Source organism: Rhinoderma darwinii, chromosome 2, assembly GCF_050947455.1.
Source record: "Rhinoderma darwinii isolate aRhiDar2 chromosome 2, aRhiDar2.hap1, whole genome shotgun sequence".
NCBI classification, from domain to species: domain Eukaryota; kingdom Metazoa; phylum Chordata; class Amphibia; order Anura; family Rhinodermatidae; genus Rhinoderma; species Rhinoderma darwinii.
In genome coordinates this window covers 62,065,570-62,080,765 of record NC_134688.1, presented here as the reverse complement: position 1 = coordinate 62,080,765, position 15,196 = coordinate 62,065,570, and the positions used below count along the sequence as shown (strand labels likewise).

Below are 15,196 nucleotides of genomic sequence, written 5' to 3'. Positions count from 1 at the left end.
CCCTTTTCTACTGCCCCTAACTACATTAACCCAGCTACTTACCTGGTCCTGCTGACCCATGTTTTCACCCTCCAGGCCTACCCTTGCACAGTGAGCTCTGCTCAAGATTGTCTATCGCCCTCAGTGTTGCATTTTGCTCCTCCAGGTCTCTAATGCAAGCTTCCAGGTGAACAACATGCTCACATCTGCCACAGAAGTATTCAACCTGGAACTCCTGCTCCAGTCATTCATACATATGGCAAACTGTGCACTGATGAAAACCTCCAATCTTGCTGTCCATTATCCCAGTTACAAAAAAACAGTGAACAATTCAAAAGTAAAAGTAAAGAAGAAGAGTACTTACAGGGACTGTAACTCCTCTTTTCAACTCCGCTTTAATAACTCTACCTATTACACAGCCACTTAGTCCAGCAAGCCCCAATGAGAGAAAGTGACTCCGGAGTCCACTCCCGACACTCACCTCATTCAGACTTACTCACTTGGCCGCGGCCTGCATATTTTTAGATTGAATATATGCCCGCAGCCGCCTACTCTTCCCTTTGCAGTGCAATGTTCCGGGAGAACTAAATCCCAGACGGTGCTTTTTTCTGCCGGACACTACGGACCGCAGAAAAAAAATCACCTGTTTCATGCGGACTTAGAAGTCCTGCTGTTGTGGCGCTGCATGTAGGTTTTTACATGCATGGGACCTCGCGGGTCACATAAAATGAGGTGGTGGGCCTTATGTTTGATATGTGTGCCTTACACAGACAGTCCATGGATTTCAATGGGAACTGTGTAATGCCGATTATATTTGGTTGCTAGGATCAGCTTACCATCGGGGATCCTTCTAGCAAAAAAGTATTGTGGACAGCCACTTTAAGATCTCAGATGCTGCACTTCCATAGCATGCATGGATTGCTGATGGCTCATTTTTACGTTCAATAAAATACTAACCCACTGAATATACCCAGTCGCTGTAAAGTCTATTTTCATAAACAGCTTTTCTATCTGTTCATCACTCTGAAAAGAGAAAGAAACAAATATATTGATAACTGTAGTAATTTAGGCAGTAGATAAAGCTATATTTCTTATTGGCTAAAAACATGAGAGGTCACCATCTTTTAGGTAGATTTAGAATTTTATGAACTATGAGATGTAAATAGTAAAGTGATGTCACTGCTCCAAGTGTCTGACAGCGGCATATTTCCCTCACTCTATTGAAATAAACATGCACGTTTGACTCAACCAAGTTTGCATGTTGTTTGGGGGAGTTGGGAGAGATAACTGTTGGCAGAAAAGGAATTTGGCTGACAGATATCTCATGTGTATGTTGCTTCTGGGACATAGAAAAACAAAGGTTTGGTCACATGAAACTGATAGGCTGGATGTAATTCAGCTGCTAAATCGTGCTTGAGATTGTGCTGGCATTTTTTTGCTGGGAGAGAGGCAGAGAGAGCATCCTGATTAGGTCTGGTCTCAGAACCAAGAGTAGCTCAAATGTACAATGGATATTTTTGGTATTTGGGGAGTATGTTTGTTATGTTTACCACTCCTTTAAATGAGTCTTGTCTATCAGACAAATAAAATATCTTTGAGAATAGTCATACAATCTATTAAACAATAGGTACTAAATCCCTACTCACAGTTGCTCGTAATCCTGTGCTTTTCTTTACTGCCCATTTAAATGTATCCAGATCCAGAGATTTATGCCCATTCTTTTCGAGCTCCTAGAATAAACCAATTAAATTTATTACAGTAAAGTGAATCACTTCATAACCAAAACCTCCCTTAAAATCTTTGCACTACAAACACGCTCATCCAAATGTATGAATTTTGGAACATGTTCAAGAATGACTCAGAGATTACTTATGTACATGATTATTTACTTTTTAGATTAAGAAATGTAAACCTATAAGAAAACTAACAGAAAAAAATAGGCCTATAAATAATGATCACAGAGTAAATAATATATACTGTACATTCCTAAGTAAGACAAAGGTGTAGTTGAGCTGGTTTGGGGCATCAACCTAGATGACTTCTTCTTTTTTACACTCTTTGGGAAATACTTTTTTTAATTCCGCAGGATAGGTTATGTGCATGAGCTGTAAGTGAAAGAAGTTTGGCACTACCATTTGGCATTGATATAAGGCTCTCATATCTATAAGGCTTCACAGCTGCACTATGTCTTCCATTTACAATGGAATCTTTCCCTATAATGGGGTCTGCTGTTAGGGTTTAGTAAAGGTTTTTGTCCTTTTAATAGCAAGAATATTGCTGCATGGTGGGCTGCAAAAAGTGATGAGTGCCCCATAGAAAGGATAAACACAGATGTAAAGCCTAAGTAGTGCAAAGACTCACAATGTTATGTAAGGTACTACTTTGTAGCACTATTACATAGACAATAGCACCTTACATGCAAAGATTCTCCTAAATGTCACCATATCCTGGTGCAGGGATTTAGACCATGTTCATACCTTGTGCTATGAGATTCCATCTTCATTTCTGTCAAGATTTCTGTAACTTTCTTTGGCAAGATTAGAGCAGCATTTAGCACTATTCTTGTCATCAAAGTGACAGAAACCCCTATAAGTCACTGGGATATATTGGGCGTAGCTTCGGTCTATGGTATGATGAATGTGGCACAGTGTTATGGCTTCTGTTATACATCAAAGTCATAGGTCAGATGTGAACAAAGCCTAACTTAACCCATTAACGACCGCCCACCGTCTTTTGACGGCAGGCAATGAAGGTGCTTCGTCTACAGCAGGGGTCTCAAACTCAGCCGGGTAAGTGGGCCACATAGAAAAAATGAGAAGTTGACGGGCCATATTACTTTCAAATTTGATACAATACAAAATTATTATTAATCATTTAGTTATTTGATCTACTATAACACTACATTACTATAATAATACCGCTAGGTTTAAAATTTGAGAGAATTCTCCACGTGCTTATTTCAACAATCCAGTTTTCCAGTTTAAGTGTCGCTAAATGCAGTCCGGCGGCTCAGTTAGCAGTGTTTGGCAGACACACATGTCAAGATTGGGCAGCCCCTTTTTAGATAATGTAACAGTGCCCTCTGTGGATGCTGCCACAGTACCCTCTGTAGATGCTGCCACAGTGCCCTCTGTAGATGCTGATGCTGCCAAAGTGCCCTCTATAGATACTTCCACAGTGCCCTCTGTAGATGCTGCCACAGTGCCCTCTGTAGATGCTGCCACAGTGCCCTCTGTAGATAATGCCACAGTGCCCTCTGTGGATAATGCCACAGTGCCCTCTGTGGATAATGCCACAGTGCCCTCTGTGGATAATGTCACAGTGCCCTCTGTAGATAATGCCACAGTGCCCTCTGTAGATAATGCAACCCACCCCTAGATAATGCCACAGTGTCCTCTGTAGATGCAGCCACAGTGCCCTCTGTAGATGCTGCCACAGTGCCCTCTGTAGATAATGCTACACACACCCCAAATAGATAGCTCCATTGGGGCTCCCTCTAGGAGTGGAATCCCCAACCAGAGCGTTGCCGACACTTTGGCTGGGGATTCCTCTACTGTTGGAGCCCCTGACGTCACTGTCCATACACAGTGATATCAGGGAATCCTCCTGGACCGGAATGTGATATCAGGGGCAACCCCAGAGCTGGAGTTCCGGAGCAGAGCACTAGTATAGGCTCTGCATCAGTGTCCATATATGGACAGTGATGTCAGGGGCTTGCCCAGACCAGGAGTCCTGGAGCAGAGCCGCTTCTAGCACTCTGCCTGGGATTCCAGCTCTGCTCCTGACATCAATGTCCATACATGGATATTGATATCAGGGGCAACCCCAGAGCTGGAGTCCCGGGCAGAGTGCTAATAGGCTCTTCCTGGGACTCCAGCTGTGCTCCTGGACAGCGATGTCAGGGAATTCCACAGAGTCCTGGAGCAGAGCCGATACTAGCGCTCTGCCCAGGACTCCGCTCTGGGGAAGACCCTGACACACTGTCCATATATGAACAGTGATGTCAGGGAATTCCATATAGTCCCGGAGCAGAGCCGATACTAGTGCTCTGCACGGGACTCCAGCTCTGGGGAAGCCCCAGACATCGCTGTCCATTTGTGGACAGCGATGTCAGGGCATTCCAGAGTCCCGGAACAGAGTCTGTACTAGCGGCTCTGTGTCCCGCGGGTCGCAGATGACAGCCACAGGGGCCGCATGCGGCCCGAGGGACACGTGCTTGAGACCCCTGGTCTACAGCAACATCTTTTGGCGTCGCTGTAGAAGAGGCCAATGAGCCACAGTGTAATGTATTAGCATACAAGAGTATGCTAATACATTATAAGTAAAAAATAAAGTTGTAAATAAAGTTATCACTTAATGGGATTTAAAACATTTTTTTTAACAAATCAATAAATAAAATAAGCCCCAAAAGAAAAGTCATTATTTTGAGTAAAATATATTTTATTGCCCCTACATTACATAAAAATAAAAAACCTACACATATTCAGTATTTACACGACCGTAAAAAACCTGAAGAATTAATTTAACAGATTATTTAGCATGAAACGTGCACAGGATAAAATATAAACAAAAAAAAAACAATGGCAAGAATCGCTTTTTCCTATATTTACGCCCTGAAAATAAATTCTATAGCTTACACAATTAATTTTCTCTACTCCAAAAGTACACAAAACCAAAATACAATTTGTTCCGAGTAAAACAAGGCCTCATACAGCCAGGTCAATGAAAAAATAAAAAAGTTATGGCTGATGAAAGGCAACATTTAGCTGGTCATTACGGCCTTTTATGGCCCGGTGATTAAGGGATTAATATACTGTATATTAACATTTATGGTTTGTCAATACATCATTTAAAAACTAGTAGAAACTTGTATGGTCCGTGGTCGCTGACCACGAACTCCTTTCATCCAGTCGACGCCCTTTTCTCCAGAAATGTCTGTACATACAACCGTCCTGTTCCACAGTGACCACCAGGGTGCGCTCGCGATGTCAGTCCAGCCTTAAGAAGCCGAAGCGCACACAGGTGGGAGATTGAGCTGATTGCTCCCAGAGCTCCCTGGGCTATAAGAAGGGCCCAGTCCCTTTCTCCCATGCCTGAGCGTCATTGTCGTACCCAAAGTTTGTCTATGCAAATGGTCTCCTAGTGTCTTCCACTTCCCAGTGTTTCCTGTACCTGTATCCTGTATCCCGTGCTATGATGGTCAAGTACCATGCTGAGTTGTGGTTGTGCTGTGCTGCATACAACGCCTGTCCCGCTGCACCACGCCTGACGTCTGCCTGCTGCCTAGTCCCAGCCGAGCCTGCCTGTAAAGGATCTGCCAGACACAGCTTCTGTGTCAACGCCCATAGGTAATCAGTCTGCACCTGCTTCTATGTCTGTGAGACTGACTCCATCTTCCACCACTCAGGATGGCAGGCTTAGGAGTGGGAGAGCCTATCACAGCCTGGCCAGACGGAGCTAGCTCCCGGCCTCTGTCTATTTATACCTGCCTTTCCTGTTCCTCCTTTGCTTGTGATTCTTCTCTGCTGGTTTCCTGGCCCTGCTTGTTATTGACCTTGGCTTTACTGACCTCTCTTCTGCTCTGCGTTTTGTACCTTGCTCATCTCCTGGTTTGACTCGGCTCGTTCACCTCGCTTGTTGCTCACGGTGTTCCCGTGGGCAACTTTCCCATTTCCCCGGCTTCTTTGTACCCTTGTCTGTTTGTCTGTCGTGCACCTATTGAGTTTAGGGACCGTCGCCCAGTTGTACCCCGTCGCCTAGGGCGGGTCGTTGCAGGTAGGCGGGGACTGAGTGGCGGGTAGATTAGGGCTCACCTGTCTTTCTCCCTACCCCATCATTACACTGCCTTGCTACTGTCCGAGCTGCCACAGGTACCCTATACAAACTATGTACTGTTACCTGCACCCTGTTGGCCAGCTGCTATACCGCCAAGGTGGTACGGCCCAGTGGGTCCACGAACTCGTGACAAAACTATAAGTGGGTTACTCTCTCATTGCACAATACAACATAGGGAGCTGAGGGCCCTGTTTAGAGTTAACGCCTTAAGGACGCAGCCTAGTTTTGGCCTTAAAGAGGCTCTGTCACCAGATTATCAAATCCCTATCTCCTATTGAATGTGATCGGCGCTGCAATGTAGATAACAGCAAAGTTTTTTTTGTTTTTTTTAAAAACGATAATTGTTGCCCAAGTTATGAGCAATTTTATATTTATGCAAATGAGTTTTTCAATGGACAACTGGGCGAGTTTTCTCGTGTATTTCCAACTGGGCGTGTATTGTGTTTTTACCAACTGGGCGTGTATTGTGTTTTTACCAACTGGGCGTTGTGAATAGAAGTGTATGACGCTGACAAATCAGCATCATACACTTCTCATCGTTCCCACCCAGCTTCTTTCACTAAAGACACACTGTGTGACGTCACCCACAGGTCCTTCAACCTTGTCGTCGGACAAAGAAGATACATCGGCTGAAAGGCGTCCAAAAGGTTAATATGCTCGTCTCTAGGGAGTTTACTATGCTTACCTGCACATGGTGATGCTGCTGAAAATTCAACTGTACGCCTGGAGCTGTGGTGTCTTCTCTCTTCCGACGCCAAGGTTGAAGGACCTGTGGGTGACGTCATCATTCCCAGCCAGCTTCTTACTTTGAATGACCATATATATATATTTATCGTCACTGTCTGTTATTAAGGGATACAGTAGATAAATGCAATCCTACCTAATTGACAATCCTTCAATTCAGGTCAAAAAAACACGTTATCGCAAAATTAATTTCATAAAACCCCTTGAAATTGGTACGGATAATAATAATGAAAAATATTAAAATAACATTTTTTTTTTTTTTTAAAAACTACTATTTTACATTTTTCTTTTCCTATATTACTATCATTACCAATTTATAAATCAGTTTTAAGATATTTTATTGGCAATAATTTTGTAAAAGATTGTTTTTTAACTGAATTGGGGGATCATCAACTAGGTAGGATTGCATTTATCTACTGTATCCATTGATAACAGACAGTGAGAATAAATACATATTTGGTTATTCAAAGTGTGCCTAAAGACCTGATTTATTTTAATATGATTTATAAATGTATTGCAGGTATGACATACATACAACATAAAATCACAAAAACTCTCCCAGAAAGACATAGGAAGTTACAGTTGCCTAAACTTTTTACTGATGAGATTGTCAGTATTCAGCAGGGGTGGATGATGGATTAATCCATCATTGGACATATGAATGATTATCATCTTAAAATATGCAGTGTAGTGAAGGCTGTTCCTTTATTCCTTTTTCAATTAGTACACATACTCCTTGCTAGGATGACATCTATAGTGACAGGCTGAATATAATTCTATACAGTATAGAGGTAATTATAGAGATGTGGATGAGAAATCATCTAGTTTACAAGATTAAAGGGGTTTGCCCATGTTGGACATTTATGGCATATGCCATAAATGTCGCTGAACTACGCTGTTTCCGTAACTCCCATAGAAGTGAATGGCAGTTACGGAAACAGCCTATTTGTTTTACTTTCCTATTCAATTCAATGGGGAGAACCCGCAACAGAAAAGCAGCAATTCCGCAACATAAATTGTCTTGCCGCAGATTTAAAAAAACGAACCGCAGGTCAATTAATGAACGTTTTTGTGGCAGGTTTTTCTACGCAGAGTGCGGAGGAGATTTGTTGACATCTCATCCACTTTGCTGCTACTGTAATACACTGCAGATTTTCCGCAATTAAATCCGTTGCGGAATATCTGCAGTGTTTTTATGCTACGTGTGAACCCGGCCTTAACCCCCTAAGGGTATGTTCCCACGGGCTATTTTCGGGCCGTAAATACGGGGGCTGAACACCTCCAAACATCTGCCCATTTATTTCAATGGGAAAAACGGCCTACCGTTCCCCCGGGGCGTTTTTTACGTGCCCGTCTTTAAAAACACGGCTTTTTATGACAGGCAGAAAACAATCTGCCTCAAAATTCCTTCAGGAAATTTGAAGCTGTTTTTGAATTGTCAGTGATGTTTGCCCCTTTTTTTCAAATTTTTGCACCACAGGTTTTTTCTGCCTTCCATTGTTTTCAATGGGAGGTCAAAAGTGGAAACTGCTTAAAGAAAAGCAAGCCACTTTTTTTTCCACGCAAGAGGTTAAAAGCCACGCAGGTTAAAAAAACAAAAACCTCTGAGTCCCATTTAAATCAATGAGGGGGCAATTTTGGGCGTTTCTTGGCGCTGATTCTGATGCGGTTTCCGCATCATAATCAGCAATTAAAAATGCAGTGTGTACTGAAGTGAGGCCTGCAGCTTTTTATATGTTCTTCTGGGTTCTTTTGTGAGAACTCCTGAATAAGTCGTCGATGTGCTCTTGATGAGGACAGTCACTCCTGAAAAAGTTCACCACTGTTCCAAGTTTTCTTCATTTGTGGATAATGGCTCTCATTGTGATTTGATGGAGTCTCAGAGCCTTAGGGTAAGGCCACACTGAGCGGCCCTGACATGGTCACAACGCTGCCAGCGTAAGTGCGTGCTTGCGTATATCAAGGTTTTTCCAACCAGCAGCCAGAGTAACCACATGGACAAAAACTTAATTCTTAGGGTATGTGCACACACACTAATTACGTCCGTAATTGACGGACGTATTTCGGCCGCAAGTACCGGACCGAACACAGTGCAGGGAGCCGGGCTCCTAGCATCATAGTTATGTACGACAGTAGGAGTCCCTGCCTCTCTGCAGGACAACTGTCCCGTACTGAAAACATGATTACAGTACGGGACAGTTGTCCTGCAGCGAGGCAGGGACTCCTAGCATCGTACATAAGTATGATGCTAGGAGCCCGGCTCCCTGCACTGTGTTCGGTCCGGTACTTGCGGCCGAAATACGTCCGTCAATTACGGACGTAATTAGTGTGTGCGCACATACCCTTATAGGTTAGCCACTAGTAACTTAGTGATAATGACAGAATTTTTATAGCATGTATATACAGAAGGGAATTTTCTGTATATAGGTAAAAAATTCAAAAGAAACCCCCTTTACCTTAACCTAACCAATATGTACAATGTAGAAGACGTTTTTCCATATGTAATGTCTAGTAGAATAATCCATGTCTAATCCCTATGGTGTGGGTTAATGAACTATTCTTATATAGGGTATATAATTAGAATAAACACCAGATCCAAGCCAGTCCAAGACATGTATGTATATGTAGGGCAGCATAGCCACACGTGTACATGGACAACGCATTTAAAAATGCAGCCACTCTGTAGATCAGAAGTCATTGACAGGGGAAGCTGTATGTGGATGCAAGTTAACAGATGTCTGGGTGACAATGTAATGCATAGTCACACCGAGTCCTCCAAGCAGGAGCCACTTTGTGTAGCATCTCTAATCCAAGAAATTACGTGTCTGAAGTCCATATATATGACAACAGAGGACACATACCTCAAAAGCTTTCCTGAGCTTATGCAGCTGCTCTAGAGTCACTTCTTGTTCCAACTGTGGAAATAAAATGATATCATAAAAGATGACTTCATTTATACTTTTAATACTTTTTATACTTTAAAATGGTTCTTTGTTGGATTGTGGGGCAAAATAATGGTTCAGGGTGGATTTGCTTTTCTCACAATATTTTGTTCTTCGGTCTTGATGGACTTTAGTTTCCCTTGCTCTGGATCAACAAAAATTATTTTCAAATATGAATACATGTATTATGTACCTTCTCTTTTCTGAGGCTCCTGGCTGGGTCAGAGAAATTCTGAAGACTTTCCATGACATTATCCACAAGTCCTAGGGAATACCGTCTCTGCTGCCTGCGTATCATCTCCTTCTCCAGCCATTCTGGAGGAGTTTGGATCTGCGCTCCAGCTTCTCCTGTGTAATCATATGAGGACAACGTCTGGCCCCTTGTGGCCCCCACAGCAGTTTTGGCCCTTTGTGGAACAGGTGGGTTTGAAGCAGCAACAGTTTGTCTTATCTCACTGAAAAGACTGTAAAATGATCTGATTTGGTTATTAAGTAATTCAGAAAAAAAACAATGCTTTAAATCCTTTCTTGTCATTATATTATATGGTTTTGGTTGAAAAAGTATATGGTTGTAAAAATATAGCATTATATAAATATTTATTTATTATTATGCATTGTCTGTATTGTACTTTGTATTAATGTCATTGCACATAAGGTAATATCTGCATGTATCCATCCAAGTGACTACAGCCAATTTCTTGTTTACAGCAAAAGTCCTTACAATTTCTTGAATCATTCTATCTAAACAATATATAATAAAGCTCACGCAGTAATCTCAGGAGCGGCCCATAAACATTACATTAATTGGAAAAGAAGCGTGAGATTATCATATTAGAAGATATAGGTAGACCAATTAATGACCACATCATGAGTGAAGTCTAGAACAAACAATATTGCCAGATTCTGAACATTTGCAATTCAGAAAAACTGACTGTCACCACATTATAAGTGGCCTATCTTGTACATGATGTGATCGGCGCTGTAATGTAGATTACAGCAGTGTTTTTTATTTAGAAAAACGATCATTTTTGACGGAGTTATGACCTATATTAGCTTTATACTAATGAGTTTCTCAATGGACAACTGGGCGTGTTTTACTTTTTGGCCAAGTGGGCGTTGTACAGAGGAGTGTATGACGCTGACCAATCAGTGACCAATCAGCGTCATAGACTTCTCCCCATTAATTTACACAGCACATAGCGATATAGCTATAGCGCTATGTGCAGCCACATAAACACACTATAACATTACTGCAATGTCCTGATAATGAATATACATTACCTCCAGCCAGGACGTGATGTGTATTCAGAATCCTTGACACTTCGCAAATACAATTCCGAAGCTACAGCACAGGAAGCGTAATCTCGCGAGATTACGCTTTAAACTGTCATTTCAAACGAGATTACGCTTGCTGTGCTGTAGTGTCGGGATTGTATTAGCGAAGAGTCAGGATTCTGAATACACATCACGTCCTGTCTGGAGGTAATGTATATTCATTGTCATGACACTGCAGTAACGTTATGGTGTGTTTATGTGGCTGCACATATCGATATAGCTATATTGCTATGTGCTGTATAAATGAATGGAGAGAAGTGTATGATGCTGATTGGTCAGCGTCATACACTTCTCTCCACAACGCCCACTTGGCCAAAAAGTAAAACACGCCCAGTTGTCCATTGAGAAACTCATTAGCATAAAGCTAAAATCGCTCATAACTCCGTCAAAAATGATCGTTTTTCTAAATAAAAAACACTGCTGTAATCTACATTACAGCGCCGATGACATTATGTAGGAGATAGGCCACTTATAATGTGGTGACAGAGCCTCTTTAACCTGACAGAAGGAAAAGTGAACTCCTCACCCTGGAACATAAGTGTTTTGATTAGGAAACTGATTAAGAAACAGTCAGATACAAAATCTGGAAAATGTGAATATATCCAATACCTGCCCGTCCTGTAGGTCTATCTGATTATTGGACTTTCAACATGGCCATGTATGGTGACAAAAAAGATGAACCCATGTTAAAGAGGCTCTGTCACCAGATTCTCAAATTCCTATCTCCTATTGCATGTGATCGGCGCTGCAATGTAGAGAACAGCAATTTATTTATTTTTTTTGAAAACGTTCATTTTTGGCCAAGTTATGAGCTATTTTATATTTATGCAAATGAGCTTTGAAATGGACAACTGGGCGTTTTTTTTCTTCGTTATGTCCAACTGGGCGTGTATTGTGTTTTTAACTGGGCGTGTTTATGTGTATGACGCTGACCAATCAGTGACCCGTCAGGAACATACACTCCTCAACATCTGCACTCTCCTCTCCTGAAATATTCTGTGCTGCTGTGAACTCTGCTCTTACCATTACGTAGCTCTCAGTCTGTTACCTCTCCTCCACTCCTGTCCTCAATAACACCTTCACATGATTGGCAAGTCACCACCCCGCACAAGATCCTACTGCACGGCTGACAGCCGTCAGCTGTATAGCTAACAGCACGGTTGTGTTGGAAGCGCGCCCTGCTGTGTCTCACTTAGCAGCTGGGTGTGTTCCCCTCATCTAGCTGCTACGTTCTATCCTGACCGCCGATGAATTCTCTGTGCGGTCTTCGCAGTGCTGCTACCCCGTTTACCTACGGGAGCAGAACGCGGCTCCTGAAATACTCTGTGCTGCCTTAAACTCTGTGGACAGGTCAGGATCCTGTTTTTTTTAAATGCTGCTGGGGAACCCGCTCGATCCACTATATAAGGCTGCGCCTCCATCCTCTTCTGCCCCAGTCACTTATTCCCAAGCACTGTAAACTTTCAGATTGGTTGCGCTGTGAATATTCGGAGAACGTGATTGGTTTATGTGCAGGGTAATGAACATACAGACAAGCAGTAGAAGACTGACTAAGGGCTGAGCATTTCATTGAATTCAGTCTTCTACTGCTTGTCTGATGATGTTGGATATATTCGCGACAAACGACTAGGAGTGTAATACCACCTATACATTATTTTCCTAGACGCTTCCAAATGTGTAGCGCACTTAGAAAGAGAGCAAGCTAGATTGAAAGTGGCTTCCCAATCCTGCGTACTTATAGGGATTCCCAGATCTCTCTCCCAATGCCCCAGACAAGGAAATTCCTCCCGAAGCAAACCCTCACACAATACCTTATACATTTTTGATATCCCTTTGCATGTTTTATCCAGATTAGTGAATGACAATTCAAAAGGCGTTTTAGGGGAATCAATCAGAGGAGGCAATATACTCAACAAGTGACGTATTCTACGGAATTTATAGAAGTCCCTACGGGGTATGTGGTACTTCAGACATATATCATTAAATGCCATTAGATGAGTTCGCTCCATAATGTCAGAAATACACTCAATGCCGGACAACAGCCAATTTTGGATATCGATATCAGGTATCAGAAGCGGAAGGAGTCGAAGGAGAAGATCAGAAAATCTCACCGGGATTATAGGGTGAATAACAGTAAATTTTTTCCAGACCTGGAGCCCTGCATCAATCGTTAAAAAAGAAGATTTAGATATTTTCGCACCAGTGGACAATAGCCACATGCACGCTTCTACAGAAAATCCATCAAGTAATTCCTTTTCCATAGAAATCCAATGTTTCATAGGAACTTTAGTCTTCCACATTCTGGCTTGATCCAAAATTGCTGCATAATAATAATGAGCCAAGTTCGGGAGACCCAAACCCCCTTTAATAATTGGCTGGTATAATACCTCCGCAGCTACTCTAAGGCGGGAGTTTTTCCATATATATTTATTAATTATACCTTGGAGTCTTTTAAGATAAGATACCGATAGCAGAATAGGTACATTTCTAAATAGATATAGTATTTTTGGGAGGATCATCATCTTAACCGCAGAGATTCTCCCTACCCATGATGCCTCATGCTTCATGTACTTGGATAAGTCTGCTTCTATCGCAGATACCAATGGTATATAATTATATTTATATAAAAGAGAGGTGGGGTAGGTAAGTTGTATTCCTAAGTATGAGAAAGAGTGCTCAACCCAAACAAAAGGCAATTTCTTCCGGAGAGAGTCCAAAAGACAACGAGAAATATTCATACTCAAAACCATAGACTTGGTAACATTAAGCTTATAATACGAAACTGCACTAAAAGCCTCCAATATCTTAGTGACCTCTAATAGAGAGGTCTCAGGGTCAGATATAGCAATGAGCACATCATCCGCAAATAAGCCAATTTTATGAGATATATCCCCCACCGTTATCCCACTAATAGCAACAGATGACCTAATGGAAGCAGCCAACGGCTCCATCACCAAGGTAAAGATGAGTGGAGATAAAGGACACCCTTGTCGAGTCCCATTGGTTATGTTAAAAAATTTTGATGTACATCCAGAGGTAAATACCAATGCAGAGGGAGAAGAATATAGGGCCATTATACTATGATGCGCCGTACCATGAATTCCAAATGCCTCTAGAAGTAACCGCAAATATCCCCAATGGACCCGATCGAAGGCCTTCTCCACGTCCAAGGAAAGAAACAGAGAAGGCGTCCGATCTCGCTCCACCAAGCTCAACAAGTCCACAAAACGCCTTGTGCTATCAGATGAGGGCCTCCCCTTTACAAATCCCACCTGATCCTGATGTATCAAATCAGGCAAAATGCTGGCTAGGCGTTCCGCAATTATTTTAGCAAACAATTTTAAGTCTGTATTCAGCAATGATATAGGTCTGAAGTTACCCGGTTTGTCCGGAGTTTTCCCCGGTTTAGGTAAAACAACTACTGTAGCTTTTAACATTTCCACAGGGAAATTACCACCTTGCTGTACATCAATAAACAGATTCAATAAATGGGGTAGGAGAAGAGAACCACATTTTTTGTAGTACTCTACCGTGAGACCATCGGGGCCAGGAGCCTTATGAGGTTTCAAGGACTTTATAGCCTGGAGGATTTCAGTTTCAGATATACAAGCAGAGAGCATCTCCAACTGATGAGAGGTGACTGAAGGCAAATTCATGTCCCGTAGAAAGGAAGAAATCATGGACACAGAAGGCTGTGGGGTATCTAAATTATCCTTGAGATTATATAGATCTGCATAGTAATCTGCCAGTACATTTGCTACGCCTTGAGGATCAAATACCTTTTCATTCTTACTATTATAAAGGAAAGGAATCCTAGATTGAGCCGATCGCTGTTTGAGATGCGAAGCTAATAAGGCGCTGGTTTTATTGTTATATCCATAATAACGTGCCTTTACCTTTCTCAAGGACTGCTCATATTTATAAAGGTCAAGTTGGTGGAGTTGATTCTGTAAATTCTTGAGCAAAGCAGCCCTGTGTGGACAGTAAGACAGCTTGTTGGAAGCACTTAATTGAGTGATGTTGGATGACAACTGAAATCTCAATTCATTGTTCTGTCTTTTATCTCTAGCTGCAATACTGATAAATTGACCTCGCATATAAGCTTTGTGTGTGCACCAAAGCGTAGCCGAGGACACGTCGGCAGTATCATTGAGCAAAAAAAATTCTTGCAATAAATCAGCGGATTTGTTAGCAAATTGAGGGGCAGATAGAAAATAATTGTTAAGTCGCCATTGGTTCGCAGGAGGAGTACTATGTCTTTCTGCAATGGATAAATAAATGGGCGCATTATCGGACCAATCGATATTACCTATTTTTGTAGATATTATTCTACTAAACAAAAAAGCATCCGCAAAAAACAT

The 15,196-nt window shown here is 42.0% G+C and overlaps 1 protein-coding gene across 1 annotated transcript in view; it reads right to left on the bottom strand.

The window, feature by feature from the left end:
* Positions 1-14,932, bottom strand: part of LOC142741709 (cilia- and flagella-associated protein 337-like) — a 170,494-nt gene extending 155,562 nt beyond the window's left edge. The window contains exons 1-5 of the mRNA XM_075851051.1: positions 13,959-14,932; positions 9,694-9,964; positions 9,420-9,473; positions 1,626-1,709; positions 937-1,002 (exon numbers count right to left, since the gene is read on the bottom strand). Coding sequence (XP_075707166.1) covers positions 937-1,002; positions 1,626-1,709; positions 9,420-9,473; positions 9,694-9,964; positions 13,959-14,932 — 1,449 coding nt within the window. The remainder of the gene's footprint in view (positions 1-936; positions 1,003-1,625; positions 1,710-9,419; positions 9,474-9,693; positions 9,965-13,958) is intronic.
* Between the last annotated feature and the right edge of the window lie 264 nt (positions 14,933-15,196).